Raw genomic sequence first — 17,387 nt, forward strand, 5'->3', positions numbered from 1 at the left:
CGGTTGGGCCATTTGGGCCGTAAACCCCTTAACCGAATTACAAACCCATTAAGGGTGCACCACTTGAACTAGCATATATATATACCACACTTAGTTATTTTATCATTTGTTGAACATCACAACACACACACTCTCCTATCTTCTCTCTCACTAGAACTCTAGAACACAAACACACCTCCAAGCTCTCGGATCCAATCGGTTGGCACAAGAACTCTCGGGTTTGGAACTTTGGATCGGCACACACACACACTTCACCAACCGGTTAGTATTTCTTGATATGTTAGTAGTTCATGTTGTGTTTTGGTGCTTGGATTGATGATTATGACAATATGATTTATGCATGAATGTTTCTTATTAATTGTTGTCAAAAAGAATGATATCACATGAATGATGTTTTATGTGTGTTAAAAAGTTTTAATGATTGAATGTGTTGCTAAAGAACTCATGATATCTTGTGTTTAAATGAAGTTCGAACTACTAGTTATTAATGTTCATGAAATCGGGTTGCACTTGTCATGAAATCGGACTTATATGAAAACCGAGTTGTGTGTTATGCTAAGTGTTTTGATGCTTGTTCATAGTTTTGGTTGAATAAGTGTTAAATATGTCATGAACTTGATGAATATGGGTTTGAATATATGAAGAACAATTTGAATGATGGTTAAAGGTGTGAAAACCCTTGTGATTTTGATCCATTTTTACTAATAGCCTGATTAGGAAAACTTGTTAGTGAAATTCTATTGGTTGTTTCCTGATTTGGGCCTGATTACATTGTACCATTAAGCTGACCATATCTGCATCAACACGTGAACGTGAAAATGACAGCATACCGACTCGCAATCACCCAGTTGCGACTCGCAACCACAGCGTGATGACTCGAGACCACGCGGTTGCGACTCGCAACCATAACAGGACAAGCCGAGACCACAGGCTACGAGTCCCGTTGCGACTCGAGACCTCAGCATGTTTAACCGAGACCACGGTTGCGACACCGGTTGCGACTCGCAACCATTTATGATCAGCACAAACAGCATGACTCGAGACCATGCTTGCGAGTCCGGTTGCGACTCGAGACCACACTTATGGGCCTTAGTTAGTGGGCCGGATTTATGGACTTCTGTGCTACTGTTGATGTGTTGTTTGGGCCTGTTACTACGAGCCCAACTGTTTGGGCTTTATACTTAGACTTTGGGTTGTGTTTGAATGATGACTGTGAACTGTTACTGTTAAACGTGTTTGCCATACGTGTTGAACATTCGTGCACTGCTTGGTTTGAATCTGATTATGAGTGGTATCCGTGTTAGGACGTTTTTGACTACTTGCGACTTAATTGACTTTCTGTGATTAACTGCCGAGCAAACCAAGGTGAGTTCACACCCTCTATAAAGCATGGGATTCCCTGGGTTGGGAACGGGGTTAAGGAACGTGGATTCCTCGTCCTCCTTGGGTAGGACGTCAGTGGTTCAGGAATGTGATTCCTCGTCCGGACGGACGGATAAACGTACTAGACTAAAACTCTATCACGAAGTCCCTCCTTTTTGTATCGACTAATCGCCGGCCAATGGCGAGCGGGTCATTAGTTAGATAGCGCTATTTAGGTCTGACAAGCCTCACACCGTGCCGCAGAGGACGGGCGTGAACTAATGGATCTGGGGCACGTCAATGATGATAGACATTGATGTTTTTCAGGGCACATAAACATGACTACAGTCAGCAGTCGATATGGTAACGAGTCTAGTGTACGCATGGGTTAGCCCCCACGGCCGAAATGCCTGATAACTATCATGGGGTAGCCCCCACGGCTGGAATGCCGGAGTAACTGGGAATGAACATGTCACGTTTTTAAACTATGGGGTAACCCCCACGGCAGGATGCCAGTAAAGGAAACCGTTTTCGGAATAACTAAAACAAACACCCAACCGTGAACTCACTCAACTAGTTGTTGACTCGTTACTACATGCTTTGCAGGACCATAGGTACTCAGCTGGAGCTTGCACGGAGGAGGATCGTTGTGGGACACGGATTGCTACGTGCTATGTTAAACTTGAAACTTTTGAACTTATGTTATAACTTTAAACTTATGCTTCCGCTTGCAACTTAACTCGTTAGTTTTTGAATCACCAATCGTATTGGTTAAACTTTTATAACTGCTTATATACTTGTTCAGTATGATTAGTGGCTGGATCCTGGTCAGTCACGCCTCCAAGCGGTAGTACTCCGCAGGTGGGATTTTGGGGGTGTGACACCGCAGAATGAGCCATGTGGTGACTATGTCTTCCAGCCGGAAGCCCGGTACGAAATCTGTTAGGTTTGAGTCTTCCTGCATCACTTCACACATATCAATGGCCTTGCAAACCATTGGTGATCTCTTTTTCCTTATTGCTACATACCAGGGACATACATACATACATATTTACAAAGTTTCAAAGGTTTATACATACACACAAAAAATACATGAACTCGCTTAACTTTTGTTGATGTTTTTCAAACTACATGTATTTCAGGGAAATTTTAATGGATCTGGCGGGCATTGGAAGTTTTTATGCTGCGTTAAGAATAAAGATGTCATCCATGAAGAAACATCAAATTATTTAAGTCTATGTTTTTTTTATTATGTTTATGTTTTTTTTTATGTTTATGTAATGTGTTTTTAATATTAATGAAAATATTTTGTTAGTTTATTTGTTAAATGTTAAAAAAAGTAGAAGATTAAAAAAAGAGTAAATTACAAGTTTTGTCCTTTATGTTTATATCAAATTGCAGGCGCTGCCTTTTGGCCAAAAGTTTACAGGCGGTGTCCTTAACCTTCCAAAATCTTGCACATTTTGTCCTTTAGTCCAAATCTAGTTAGAAATCTCAGTTAATTCTTGTCATGTGCAATGCACATGAGGGTACAATGATCTTTTTCTCTCTTAACCCTTTCTATTTCCCCCATTTATAAACCTCACCAACCCCTCAATTCATCTCTATCAAAAATCCAGCCCTAGTATTCCTTTTCACTCTTCTTCTTCATCATTCTTTTCTCACAACATAGGGATTCTAAGATCTGTTGGTTCTTTGTTCAAAGACTCAAACTTTGGTGAAGATGAATCATTTAGAATATTGATAGATGAGTATACTCATTTGAATCAAGATGAATCATGTGCCACTGAAGAGTATGACGTCAGAGGCTCCGGTGGTGGGAAGTCGAAGAGAGTTTGAGAGATTGAGGTTGTGGAGAAACAGGACACGTGCCATTTGAACTATAAAAATATCATCCATCAAACCCCTCGTCGAACCTCCTGAAACCACCTGAAAACCATCGATCAGGTGAAGTCCGATGGGGGTATGGTTTTTCTAAGATCTGAAGACCATATCTTAACAGATCTGAAGCATGACCGTTGGATGGGTGAAGTCCGGCGAGGTTACCGTCATCGGAAAAGCATGAGCGTCGGCGTCATCGGAGAGCACCAACACCGTCGAGCACCTTCAATTTGGGGAAGCCACCATTGGTGGTTGGAGTGGGCAAGACAAGTGGGGGGTTCTCTGTATCCATTAGCTCTTTTGTTATATAATAGTTTCAAATTAAATTTAAACTAGAATTACGACTCGCCACAATGCGGCGGGGATTCTTTAGTTATAACTAAGTCGATTTAAGACGCGCATGTTATGTTGAACCTGTCAAACGGGAAAAAATAGACGATGTAAAAACGTTCACCCACACACGCACGTTGCGTCGTGTTAACTCGTAAAATTTAGAACGAAACGTAAAAACGTTAAACCAAAGACGCAAGTTCCGATGTGCTAAGTCACAAAATTTAGAACGAAGTATAAAGCGAAAAATTTGCGGAAAATAAAAACTATAAAGGACCAAAGCTGAAAATAAAAAAAAAGTTGTGAGGATAGATTGCAAAAGATAAAAAGTTTTGTGTTAAAAGTAAAAAAAAAACAAATAGTTTTGGGTTAAAGGTAATTTATGAAATACTTTTGAGTGAAAAGTAAAAACATTATTTTTTTAAAAAAACCCCCAAAAGCCAAGGTTTTAACAACCATATGCATAACCATTTTTTGTTTAAAAAACCCCAAAGCCAAGATTACCACACATAAGTAAAAAAAATCAAAGTGGTTAAATTGCAAAAGATGGAAACTTTTGAATTAGAAGTGAAAAATCAAATTAATCAAAGTAGTTAAATCGTATAAGGTAGAAACTTTTGAATTAGAAGTGGAAAATCAAATTAATCAAAGGGGTTAAATTGCCAAAGATTTAAACTTTAAACTTAAATTGTTAAATATTAAAACTTTAGGGTTAAAAGGAAACAAAGACTAAACTTTAAACTTAAATTGTTAAAGATAAAAACTTTAGGGTTACAAAGTAAAATTCTAGTTTTTTTTTGAAAACCCCCCAAAGCACATGTTACAACAGAATAATGCATATTCAAGTTGCTTCTTTATAAGTTAATAATAATATATGGGGAGTTTTTCAAAAATATTTTGATTATTTTTTCTTTTAGTCCTAAAGTATTTGATATATTACTTTTGACCCAAACTATTTGAATTTTTACTTTTAACTTAAAGTTTTTCATCTTTTACATTTTAACTTTATAACTTTTTTACTTTCGACTTTGTTCCCCTATACTTTTCATCTTTCGCAAATTTTTTTATTCTATGATTCGTTTTAAATTTTGGCAGTTAACACAGTGCAAAGTGCGTGTGTGGTTCAACGCTTTTACGTCGCCTATTTTTGTCGTTTGATAAGTTAGTAATAACGTGCTGGTCCTAAATCGACTTAGTCATAATTTTATATGTTTTACGTTTCGGTCTAATTGTTCCGTATTAACACGTCGCAAATTCAGTGTTTGTGGTCACCGCTCGGTGGTGTGACGCTGATACTATTTTGCATGGTTTTACATCTCTGCCGCAACACGGAGGTGCTTAATACTAGTATTTATATTTAATAATGAAAAACGTACTAAAGTTAGATATTTTGATTGTTATTTCTTCCTCTATACGAGTTAAATTTAAATATAATGAAATTGGTACAATCTGTAGAAACGTTCGAACAAACCATTTGTTGTATGTATAATCTGTAGAAACAATTAAGGATCGAGGTGGTGTTGTTGTTTATGTGTTTTTCGGGATTTTAGTAGAAATTTGGGGAAGGTGATGGAGTGAGTGTTGAGTTTGAAGGAGTTGAGGGGGAAATTACCATTTTACCCTCATGTGCTTTGCACATGACAATTTTTAACTGAAATTTTTAACTTGGTTTGGCCTAAAGGACAAACCGTGCAAAAGTTTGAAAGGTTAAGGACACCGCCTGTAAACTTTTGGTCAAAAGGACAGGGCCTGCAATTGGATGTAAACATAAAGGACAAAACTTGTAATTTACTCTTAAAAAAATAAAAAAAACATAAAAGTGGTGGGGTAGGATCATCTAGGACCATCCTCGATACCCTCTAGTTTTGTGGGATGAAACATCTTTGGGAGGACTATGACGTGACGCCTACGTGGCGAATCATCCTTCCTTGAATAACCATCATCATACCTTCTGGGCTCTGGCCTTAGTAGAAAGACACATAGATAGGTTTAACACAACCGTTACCACAAATAACAGGTTGTTACTTGTTACCGTTGCATAATTAATAAGTTGTACATTTCCATTTACCTAAAGAAACAAGACATTCCACTTTCTACAAGTCAACACTCTAACTTACCAATGTCAAATTCCAAAACTACCCCTGTTACCATCATCCCCTTTTCTCTCTCACTCACCCTAACCTAAAATCCAAATCACAATATTCCGCCATGGATAACCACCATTCCCCTCACTCCACCACCAATGCCACTATCTCCGACCACCGCAATCCTCCCGCCGCCCTCAGATCCACCACCGGCGCTAAATACAAGCTCATGTCACCAGCTGAACTCCCTATCTCACGCTCCACCACCATCACCATTCCCCCCGGCCTCAGTCCTTCCTCCTTCCTCGATTCTCCTGTTCTATTGACCAACATTAAGGTATTTCATTATGTAACCCTACCTATTTCGAATTAGTGTTTTGAAAACCGGACCGGTTTTGGTTGTTGAACCGGAAATTAATTAAAATCTTCCAACTCCGCTTCTATACGTCTATTGAAAACCGGACCGGACCGGTGTTGAACCGGATTTTTTGGTCGTTGAACCGGAAATTGATTAAAATCTTCCAGTTTTACCGTACTTATTTTGTATAACATTTACGACATTACCGGTTCTTATATGGTAAGCAGACCGGGTGGTGATGTCGTAAATATTATAAAAATAAATATTGGAAAATTGGAAAAATTTAATTAATTTCCGATTCAACCTCAAAAAAATCCGGTTCATATATCCGATCCAACCGGCCTGGTGGACTGGTATGAAGACATCTTGTCCGGTTCTGAAAACATTAACAATAAGGCCCCATTCGTTTAATCTCAGTTTTCACCGATTTGGATTCAGTCACTTGTTTGTTGAATATGTGATTATGTTTATTCTTTGGGTTTGTTTAGAAGTTGTAAAAGGGAAAAACCTCTTACAATTTTGGTAGGTGTTGGCGTTTTGCTATGAAAGCTACGTTAGGATTTAATGATAAGGTGATTAGTTACGTCAGTGTAACTTTAGGTTGAGTGTGTTGATGTATGTGACATTATTGGAGTTATATTTATCTGTTTATGATATAGAATATGTTTGTAAAGTGTGGAATGGATTCCTTTGATATTGTTATATAGGTGTGCTTTCTTTCTTTCTTTGCTGATTAAATATTAAGGGAATATATTACATTTTCTATGCTTATGTGCGCGTTTGGGACCGTTGTATTCCGATGCTTACAATCATGGTGTTTCCCATCAGTTTGTTCTTTATGGAAATGCAATTGTTGTTGCACAATATTCTCGGTTGTTGTTAATCTGGATTAGTAGTGTTTCTAGATACATTTTGCGATTGATTGCTTTTGTCGTGTTCTTCAATTTTTAAGTGTTGTTTCTTTGCAAAGTTGGATATTCTCTTTTCACTGTGCATTGTTTTTTCTAGAGTGATTTCTTTATATTAAAGATTTGGATCGTACAAATCATGTGCGAATAGATTGTAACCGAATCAGAGGCAAATAGTATTTAATAAACAATTATGTAGCGTACTGACGACGAGTCTATATAATTCTCTTTTTTAATCATGTAGCCTGAGCCGTCTCCAACCACGGGTTCTTTCTTTAAGTCTTCAATGATGCAAGGGTCAAGTGTCACTCCTGCTTTCTCTTTAGAGGCAAATTGTTCTTCCGGAAAGAACTTGGATGATAGTAACTCTGGTTTGTTCGAGTTTAGACCCCACACCCAGACTACAACAGGTCAACAATTTTCGTCTGCAGGATTTCAGGTACGGCCCTAATCAGCTTTTAAACTCCTTAATATGTTACGTTGACTTTTCCAAAACGCTATGCAGTTAATGCGGTAAAAAATCGGATATCGGTCAAGGAACGATATTTGAGATATCGGTTATCACGGTGGGATATCGGTAATTTCAAAATCATGTAGAATTTATATATATAGCAATTTAACACTAACAATTCAGTATACTCTCCTACCATTAACAAATTAACCTTTTGCAACCTGCAAAACGCCAACAACTGTAGCAAGTAGGAACCGATTAAGACTTAAAACACTAACAATTAATAATTAAGACTTGAAACACTAATTGCAGCAATAAGAAGAAAGGTACAGATATCGGGAAAATTGGTAATATATCGGTCAAATATTGGTCAAATATAGGTCAATATCGACGATAATATCGGTACCGATATTCTGACACCGGTATTTTATATGGAGACCGATAACTGATATATTGATGATACACATATAATATATGACCGATATTAACTGCATAGCCAAAACGGTTTATAATTCTGGTCATATGAAAGATTTCTGCAGGTTCCAGCTTTCAACTAGGTGAACCGAGCGGGCAATATCATATTCAAAATCAAAACAAAAATCAAAGCGAGCCACGATCATACGCGTCTCCATCTACAACCAACTGGGAAATGGAAATGACGTCACCAAAAGAAAAAAGTACAACTTACAAGCCTCACGAGGAAACAAATGGATTGGGGAAGCCGAAAGATCCGGGGACCGCTATCCAAGTTGACCGGTCATCAGATGATGGATATAACTGGCGAAAATATGGGCAGAAAGTTGTGAAAGGAAGTGAACATCCAAGAAGCTATTACAAGTGTACACATCCCAATTGTGAAGTGAAGAAGATTTTCGAACGTTCTTATACTACTGGTCAAATAATGGAAATTGTGTATAAAGGGACTCATGATCATCCGAAGCCTCAACCTAGCCGTCGATTTAGTGCTGGTGCTCTTATGTCTATACAGGAGGAAAATTCTGATAAACTTCAATATGCAGGTAACTTTGAGCAGTTTCGAGTTTCGACCTATTTACTTGCGCATGAACCGATTTTTCTGTTTTTTTTTTATAACATCAAACGGGGTCGAATGTATCAAACAAAAAAATAATAGCTGAAAGGGGACGAGTCAAACAGGTTGAAAGTCACCCCTACTCGGTTTTTTATGCATATAACTTCCTAATTTGTTTTATTCAAAAGTTCAAATCTTTAATTTAAGAGTAAAATGCCATTTTCGTCCCTGAGGTTTGACCACTTTTGCGACTTTCGTTCAAAGGTTTGCTTTTCCGCATTTGGATCCAAAAGGTTTGAAATCTTGTCATTTTCATCCGAGTCATTAACTCCATTTTTTTAATGTTAAGTAAGGGTATTTTTGTCCTTTTACCTATTTGTTAATGTTTATAAGAAAAGTCATAACTTGAAAGTCAACAGAGGGTGGATCTTTATTTCTTAATAGTGTTCATTATTTAAATAAAAAAATGTCTGAAAAGACGGAAATACCCCTCATTTAACGGAGAAAAATGGAAGGAGTTAACGAGTCGGATGAAAATGGCAAAATTTCAAACCTTTGGATCCAAATGCGGAAAAACAAACCTTTAGGCGAAAGTCGCAAAGTGGCCAAATCTCAGGGACGAAAATGGCATTTTACTTTTATTCTAATGATATGTTTTTGTAATTGTGATAGTGCATTAGTTATTCTAATTTCTTTTTAAAAAATGAGTAGAAAATGTTTGCAGCTCGAATTGACCCGGCCTTTTGATCCGTATTAAATACAACCATTTCAACCCAAACCTGCTTTGACCATGCAAGACCCTCTTTAACTTCCCATGATTGTAGATTTGTGTTATTCTCGAAGTAATTACGTTCTAATCTCTATTTAATTCGTTTTCATATCATTGTTGAAGGCCACTCTGCAAAAAATGGCCAGAATCCTAACCCCGAGGGGAGTGGAACCCCTCTGCAATCTCCAAGACAAGCGAGTCACGACAGTATAGACGAGGCTGACGATGACGACGACCAATATTCGAAAAAGAGGTGATAAAATTGGAGGAAGTCTATCCTTTAATATTATTGGTACCGCTAAGTTGCTAATATTCAGTAATTTTTTATTATGATTAGGCGAACAGATTTCGGTACCCTTGATATAACTCCAGTGGTTAAGCCTATTCGTGAGCCACGTGTAGTGGTCCAAACTACCAGTGAGGTTGATATACTGGATGATGGATATCGTTGGCGTAAGTATGGCCAGAAAGTTGTGCGGGGCAATCCTAATCCTAGGTATGTATTCATTTCACAATTAAATAAATAAAATACAAAAGTGATTTTATAAAATTCAGAATTAGTTTTATAAAATCCAAAGTTATTGATCAAAATCATAAGTATTGATATCGAATATTGACCAACTTATATTAATTTAAACAAACATATATCAAAATCATAAGTACACGGATGGTCTCTCTGGTTAACCAAAATTTTGGATTTAGTCCCTAACTTTTTTAAAGTACACGGATGGTCCCTGTTGTTTGCACTTTGTAACGCATTTGGTCCCCAACTTTTGCCAAACGTACATGGATAGTCCATGTGGGATGCACTTTGCAATGCATTTCGCCATTAAACGTTGGGGACTAAATGCATTACAAAGTGCCAACCACAGGGACCATCCGTGTAATTTTGGAAAAAAATGGGGATTAAAGACGTTACAAAGTGCAAACCACAGGGACCATCCGTGTAATTTTGAAAAATTAGGGACTAAATCCAAAATTTTAGTTAACCTGTGGGACCATCCGTGTACTTTATTCAATAAAAAATATCGAAAGGGTAGAAACGTAATTTTGCAACTTCAGAGAAAGAACTTTAAAGTCTTTAGCTGCTTGTTAAGTCATATAAAACATGTTCCAAAACATAAACTTATTTAACTTATCATTGCATAATGCAGGAGTTATTACAAATGCACAAGTGTTGGATGCACCGTAAGAAAACACGTAGAGAGGGCATCCCATGATCCTAAAGCAGTCATAACCGCGTACGAAGGAAAGCACAATCACGACGTACCCGTTTTGAAAAACAATAACCATGATCTTACAGGGTCCGGGAATCAACGGCCTAGATCAGAGGAAAACAATGCTATCTGTCTTGATCTTGTAGTTGGTAGTAGACTCATGGAACAACCACAAGTACATGTTTCAAATTCAAATTTCAGAAAAGTTGTTCACTGGAATGTTGTATACGGGCCGGGAGAGAACAATGCTGAAGGATGTAACAATGACGTTATTACCCTTAACCGTTCTAATCCGTACCCGCAATATCTTGGAAGAATAGTCTCGGGGCCGTAGAATATTAACGAAGAAACGGGTCAGAATCGGGGTATAAGTATAGAATGTAAGTATTTGGAAAACAAGTTGTGATGAAAGAAGTGAGATGTTTTAACTTAGAATGTAACAGGGTATACTTGTTTGAATGTGGGTGTTTTAGGGTTTGTAGGCCAGGGACTATAACAAAGGGGAGTGATTGAATTGAATAAGGTGTGTATGGGTGTATATGAATGTCGGGAGTGTTGCGCTTGTTTCGAAAAATGTAACTGATTTTCTATATTGTATGAACAGAATGATACATTTTGCGGTTTTATTATAGCGCGGTTTAAAAGAGATCAGGTAGGCTTGACTCACAAACATTTTGGCTTGACTCACAATCTTTGATCACAAATTACAATTGAAATAGGTATATGGTTGGCGCAACTCGAGACTTGAGACGTGAAGAATGTTATTGAGATGATCTTCAAAGCAACGCGACCAATGTCTTGTAATCGATTGTAATTTGTAACTGCTTATTGAGGTTACCATATGTAATTTTATGATGGTGATTGATGGGGTTCAATCATGTCGAGCTGGTGTGGGAGGGTTGTGCACGACCGTTATATTTATCGTCAACCCTAATCTGAACACACTTATATTTGTCCCAAACACGACCTGTTTAATCCATTTATGTAAATGTGTTAAACAAGTTGGAGGGTTGTAATTTACATGTGAAACGGGCCAACTTGTTTAACTTAACATGTTAAACAACTCAGTTCGAACACATTCTGTGTATTTAATGGATTAGATACGCCAACCTAAAGGCCGACTATTTCATGTTGTGTTTTGGGTCGTACCATCCTAGCATATGATATCGCATCGACACGTATGCAGCTACGATTGGGAAACATGACACAAGGAACCAAAACCCGAACCGAATTAGAACATATGTTGTACATTTCCATATCATATAATATTAACATCATTATAGTGACTTCAAACTTGTGATCTACACTGAGAAATGGTGCAATTTAACCAGAAAAGAATCTTCTCCAAGATTGCCATGGCAGAAATCCACCTACACAAATAAAATCACATGACAATTACAATTAGGTGGTGTTTAGTATTACCGAGTGTTTGGATACAAGAACAGTACCACAATTAGGGCACCGAATATACTCATCCTCTATCAATACAAGCCCTGAACCACCACATTCGTTGCACTTCTTCTGAGCCACCTGCATGGAATCATGTATGGAATTAAAATTTCATAACAAAAGTTTCAAATTAGTTGGAAGTAGGGGTGTTCACAGTCCGATTTTGACAACTTTTAGGATGAACCGTGAGCTAAACTATTAGTAAGGGTTTTTAATAATTAAGAACCACAAACAAACCGTTAAAATTTAAAATCAAACCAAACCGTTACTAAATCTTTGGTTCCGGTCTGGGCTTATATAAAATGCAATAATGCATAATAAGAAAAAAAAAACTGAAGAAGCTATCCAGAAATAAATAAAACAATCTAAAAAATGCATGAATATGACAAACACTAAAAGCATAAAAAGATTTAAAGCAATCAGAAGGTGTTTATTCGTGGTAAAAAAGTCGACATTTTGATGACGTGGACTGCTTATGTGGCAGTCCACATAAGCAAAAACTAATTGGGTTAACTTTCAGTTGGTAATATATCGTTGTTCAAACTTCAAAGTTAACTGTTGGTAAATATTTCCTGAGCTGAGATTAATCACGGACAGAGGTAAAAGTTGAGATTATTAAAATTCAATTTTCCTAAATTTAAAACATCAACTTAAAAAAACACATAAAGTAGGTTAATAAACTAATTTTATTTTAATAAAAACATCTTATAAATATATAAATAGATAAACACATATACTCAAAATTTACCCACCATACCACAAGTTTTGAGTGTAAACCGTAAATTAAACCGTTCATTGACTACAGAAAATTTAAAGAAAAAACGATCACGAAACCAAATCATTTACCGGTTTATACGGTTTTAAACCAAACCTTAAACACCCCTAGTTGAAAGAAAGACGACTGACTTACAATTCGCTTGCTGAATTCGATCCCCGCAACCACAAAGGGAGCAACTCCAGCTTCAATTTCAAAACCAAACACTATCAAACATCGAATAAACGTAATCGATTATTAAACGAGCAAATTACGAACCAATGGATCCAACTACAATCTGCCAGGTGATATCAGGCGCACCCGGATCAAATGTAACCGCGGAAACTTCATCCACTGCGGAGATTCGATGTGTTTTGCAGCTGAACTGGTGGCGGTGGTTACCGTGATATAGATTTTTGGATGGTGAAATATAGTTGCAACTGATGGGAGGACGGAGACTTGGTAGTGTATCCATGAGTGATATCCGGTGATATTTACACGTAAATTTAAAAAGATTATGTTCGGGTTTACACATGAAATGCCGCTTAGAAACGACCACGTAACAGATGCCAATCAGCCGTACATTGGCGAAGCAACGAGGTCCACTCGTGTTCGGTTTATTTTATTTTATTTTTTTTTAATTTTTTTTAGGACTCGACCCATATGATATACTAAATGGGTTCGGGCCATTTTGAGGATATTTGGATCTTTTGAATTTTTTATTTATTTTTTTTTTGTTGTTGTTGTCTACAAATTCTTTTTTAAGGGAGGTGGTGCCCCTACTCTTACATGTGGCTCCGTCATTGCTCGAAATGACCATCTTCGGTGTGGCCTCATAGTTGTGAAGCTTTGAATCGGTTTCGTTTCGGTATGTGGTGCCGGTTCTTGTTTTGAGAATGTTCTAATTTCATATAATCTTTCATTTCTCTCTAGTCTTGTGATTTCGACAATGATCGAGTTCGATTGACATGGTTGGAGTACTAAATGTCACATTGCAAATTTGTCCTATGTGCATTGTTGATTTGTAATATATATTGTAATACTACACATCATATTACACAATACAAATCTTTAATGGACTTGATAGGGATATTAATAATAACCACTTATTTTAGTTGTTTAAACTTTAAGACTATGGGGGAGTGGAGATGTTTGAGTTAGAGACATAACGTAGGCTTTGTGAGCTTTTCGACTCAAGCCCCAAAAGGTTGGGGAGTGGAAGGGCTTGAGTTTGGAGTATGAGTTGTTTAAAAAGGTCATTTTAGTTGTTTAAGCTTTAACACGTGACACTAGTTTTTTTATTTTTTATTTTTATACTTTCTTTTACTAAACAAATGAATTAAATTTATAAAGAAGATATTTATATTAATTTAAAATAAAGACAATGACAATTATACTAAAAAATACATGCTAAATAAAAAAATTACATCAAATAAAATAAAACTACTACATCACATATTTTTAATTATTGATGCGTGTGTGGTGTGATATATTTTTATGTATATTTTTAGCTCTTTTTAACCACTTTAGTCAAGTTTTAAATTTATAAAACACGATATTTACCAATACCGAACACACATATGGGCAAGTGCACCCATCGTGAGCGTAGTATAGTGTTGGTAAGATACCGAGGTCGTCCAAGGAAACAAGAGCTTTTAATACCGGTTTATCCTCAACGTCTAATCAAATCAAAAATTTAGGAAAAAGGTTTTAAACTAGAAAATAAAAACTAAAATGCTGAAAATAAAAATAAAATAAATAAAAACAGATAGACAAGATGAATCACTTGGATCCGACTCGCCTTTAGTGTAACCTTTGATTATTTCCGCACTTTTACACTTTTTAAGAGATTATCTTAGTTATTGTAGTAGGCCCCTCTTTTGAAGGTGACGTTACCCTCAACTCAGTAGTTTGAGTCAGCAAGGATACAATCCTAAAGGGTCGGATTATTGAAACATAATTAATTAAGTTATTAATGCATAATGTGGTAGGCCCCTCTTTTGAAGGTGACGTTACCCTCGGTTAAGTAGTCTGAGTCAGCAGGGATACAGTCCTAAGTAGCCGGGTTAAAGTTTTAATAGTAGTTTACATATGAGAGGATCAAAGAGTTTGGACCCCCGCCATCCAATACCATTGGGTATTGAAGGAGGTCCTACTAAATTTGACCCAGGTCCTTGCAGGATCTATACACTAAACAATGGCAAGACTCTTACCAAACCATTCCCTTAACCCCCCGACCAGGTAGCCAACATATCTCCATATAGACCGTGGAGATATGAATGGTAAAAATCTTTTATTTTATATAGATAGTAAAATAATGTCAAGACACCACGGATAAATGATAAGGAAGAATCACCTTCAACATATAAAACTAGTTATTAAAGTCATTAATACATAACCAAATAAAAAGTGCGAAAATATTAAAAATAAAAAGTATTACACTAAATGCTTGTCTTCACCAAGTGATGTAAGAGACTTAGGCAAACATGGTCTTTGATTGTCAAGAACTCTTACGATCAATCTTGGATCCCGAGACGACTCACACACTCTATGATGGATGATGGATGATGGTGGTGGATGTGTTGTGGTGGTGGTGGAGTGTGGGTGAAGTGTGAGAGAGGTGGTGTGCGAAGAGATGATTTGCAAGTGAGCCAAACACCCCTATTTATAGCCACACCGTCTTCTGTCTGATAGCCACACCGGCCGACTGCCGGAGCCGGTATTCTGGTCACACCCCTTCTTTCGATAGATGAACGGACCACCACCACCATCGTCGGGTGGTGGTGGTGAGCGACGGCTGGTCCAAGAAATCGACGAGAGAGAGAGATACGCAGCGGCAGAGGCGGAGAGAGAGAGATGAACGGTTGTCCCACCACCACCATCGTCGGTTTAGATGAACGGTTGTCCTACCACCACCATCGTCGGTTCATCTTTCGATAGAAGAACGGACCACCACCACCATCGTCGGTCTAGCGGCGGCGCCGCCGCTCACAGCGGCAGCGGTTGGGGGATTTGGACGGTTGTTCCGTAAACAATATGTTCTTACACTTCATTTTATTCTAAAACATTTAATTTGATGTTCGATAGGTGGGTAAATTTGGGTTAGCATTGACAGCAAACTTGATTTGGAAGATGCAAATTTGATTGTTGTGATGGATGGTGGTCAGTGTGTTGAAATGGGTACACATGGTGAACTGATTAGCGCACAGGGGTTGTATTCAGATGTGAAGAAGTGGTCAAACTTCCTGAAAGGTACATTACTAATCTTTTTCCTTTTGTGTGTGTATGTATGTTTGTGATGGTTATAAGAATTGTGATATTTTTCAGGTTACCAAGTAAGAATGACAATGCCAATGACTCAAAGTTTTCTGTTCGGTCATCAGCTGCTCAACGGTCAGATCTGGTGCGATTCTCGGTTTGGGTTCGGGAAATCTGAGCCAAACCCCGGTCAATTTCGCGATTCTCGGTCAGTTTTGGGTTTTTGGTTTGGGACGAAAGCAGTCAACAGACTCGGTTCGGGTCAGCAGCAGTCAAACAAGTCAAAGATGGTCAACTGAGGACCGGTACAGTTTAAACGTAGCGAGTTATTATTACGTTAGTTTAGATTTTATTTAGTTAATGCGCACCGAGCTCGAACCGATACTTTAGTGGCTTGTTACGTTTGGCATTTTGATAGAAATTTTATATATTATGTTTATATTGTAAAAAATTGTTGAGTTTTGAAAAGATAACGACAACTTGAGTTGTCGGCTTATTCCAAAAACAGAGAAAACTCTGTCCGTTTTACGTAAAAACGTAAAACGTAAAAAGTTTAACGGAAAACGTAAAACGTAAAAAGTTTAATGTAAAACGTTAAATGTAAAAACTTTAACGTAAAACGTAAAAATTTTAACGTAAAACGTAAAAAATTTTACGTAAAACGTAAAACGTAAAAAGTTTAACGTAAAACGTAAATTTTTTAACGTACGTAAACTTTTTAACGTAGAATGTAAACTTTTTAATGTAAAAACGTAAAGTTTTTAACGTAAAACGTAACTTTTTAGTTTTTAACGTAAAACGTAACTTTTTATTAACATAAAACGTAAAAAGTTTAACGTAAAACATAAAAACGTAAAACGTAAAAACGTAAAACGTAAACTTTTTAACGTAAAACGTAAAAAGTTTAAAAAGTTTAACATAAAACGTAATTTTTTTTAAAGTAGAACGTAAACTTTTTAACGTAAAACGTTAAATTTTTAATGTAAAAACGTAAAGTTTTTAACGTAAAACGTAACTTTTTTAACGTAAAACGTAAAATTTTTAACGTAAAACGTAAAACGAAAATTTTTTAACGTAAAACGTAAAATTTTTGACGCATGAAAATACCGGGCGTAAAAACGGCGCATTAAAAAATGACGCGTGAAAAAGACGGGCGGAAAACGGCGGGTAAAAAACGACGCGTGAGCCAAAACTTTGTTTTTTTTCGAGATACATTTTTGTTTTGTTGTTGTTGTTTTTTTATATTCTTTTCCCCCGTCGATGACGATAAAAATCTATCCGAGACACCTACCGGCTTTGCGATTTATGGGTGCGTTCGTCTTGCGTAAACAAGTTTTCGTGTAAAAAAGTTTTTGTGGAAAAAAAGTTCAACCGTAAACTTTTACGTAAAACGTAAAAAGTTTAACGTAAAACTTAAAAAAGTAAAACGTAAAAAGTTTAACGTAAAACTTAAAACGTAAAAAGTTTTACATAAAACGTAAAATTTAAAAACATAAAAAGTTTAACGTAAAACGCAAAACGGAAAAAAACGTTAAC

General features: G+C 36.8%; 2 protein-coding genes across 4 annotated transcripts; one reads left to right on the forward strand and one right to left on the reverse strand.

Moving 5' to 3' along the window:
• The first annotated feature begins 5,677 nt into the window (after positions 1–5,677).
• On the forward strand, positions 5,678–11,019 carry LOC110898958 (probable WRKY transcription factor 20). 3 transcript variants are annotated; one of them, XM_022145813.2, is made up of 6 exons: positions 5,678–5,994; positions 7,168–7,362; positions 7,904–8,393; positions 9,297–9,426; positions 9,511–9,669; positions 10,328–11,019. In XM_022145813.2, the coding sequence occupies exons 1-6, from the start codon at positions 5,782–5,784 to the stop codon at positions 10,722–10,724; spliced, it is 1,584 nt and encodes a 527-aa protein (XP_022001505.1). In that variant the 5' UTR covers positions 5,678–5,781; the 3' UTR covers positions 10,725–11,019. The 3 variants fall into 3 exon arrangements, with proteins under 3 accessions (XP_022001505.1, XP_022001507.1, XP_022001506.1); XM_022145815.2 differs by lacking the exon at positions 5,678–5,994 and adding an exon at positions 6,416–6,537; XM_022145814.2 differs by lacking the exon at positions 5,678–5,994 and adding an exon at positions 6,423–6,587.
• Positions 11,020–11,599: 580 nt separating this feature from the next.
• LOC110898959 lies at positions 11,600–13,111 on the reverse strand. The gene is made up of 4 exons (XM_022145816.2): positions 12,873–13,111; positions 12,750–12,799; positions 11,839–11,920; positions 11,600–11,760 (listed from the first exon to the last, which is right to left on the reverse strand). The coding sequence occupies exons 1-4, from the start codon at positions 13,066–13,068 to the stop codon at positions 11,714–11,716; spliced, it is 375 nt and encodes a 124-aa protein (XP_022001508.1). The 5' UTR covers positions 13,069–13,111; the 3' UTR covers positions 11,600–11,713.
• Between the last annotated feature and the right edge of the window lie 4,276 nt (positions 13,112–17,387).

This window comes from Helianthus annuus, chromosome 13 (genome assembly GCF_002127325.2).
Source record: "Helianthus annuus cultivar XRQ/B chromosome 13, HanXRQr2.0-SUNRISE, whole genome shotgun sequence".
Taxonomy (NCBI): Eukaryota; Viridiplantae; Streptophyta; class Magnoliopsida; order Asterales; family Asteraceae; genus Helianthus; species Helianthus annuus.

Coding starts and splice junctions, on each gene's coding strand:
- LOC110898958 (XM_022145813.2), top strand. CDS start 5,782: ATGGATAACCACCATTCCCCTCACTCCACCACCAATGCCACTATCTCC. Junction 8,394..9,296: donor TGATAAACTTCAATATGCAG/GTAACTTTGAGC, acceptor TCATTGTTGAAG/GCCACTCTGCAAAAAATGGC. Junction 9,670..10,327: donor CGGGGCAATCCTAATCCTAG/GTATGTATTCAT, acceptor TGCATAATGCAG/GAGTTATTACAAATGCACAA.
- LOC110898959 (XM_022145816.2), bottom strand. CDS start 13,068: ATGGATACACTACCAAGTCTCCGTCCTCCCATCAGTTGCAACTATATT. Junction 12,800..12,872: donor GATTGTAGTTGGATCCATTG/GTTCGTAATTTG, acceptor TTGAAATTGAAG/CTGGAGTTGCTCCCTTTGTG. Junction 11,921..12,749: donor TCGAATTCAGCAAGCGAATT/GTAAGTCAGTCG, acceptor GATTCCATGCAG/GTGGCTCAGAAGAAGTGCAA.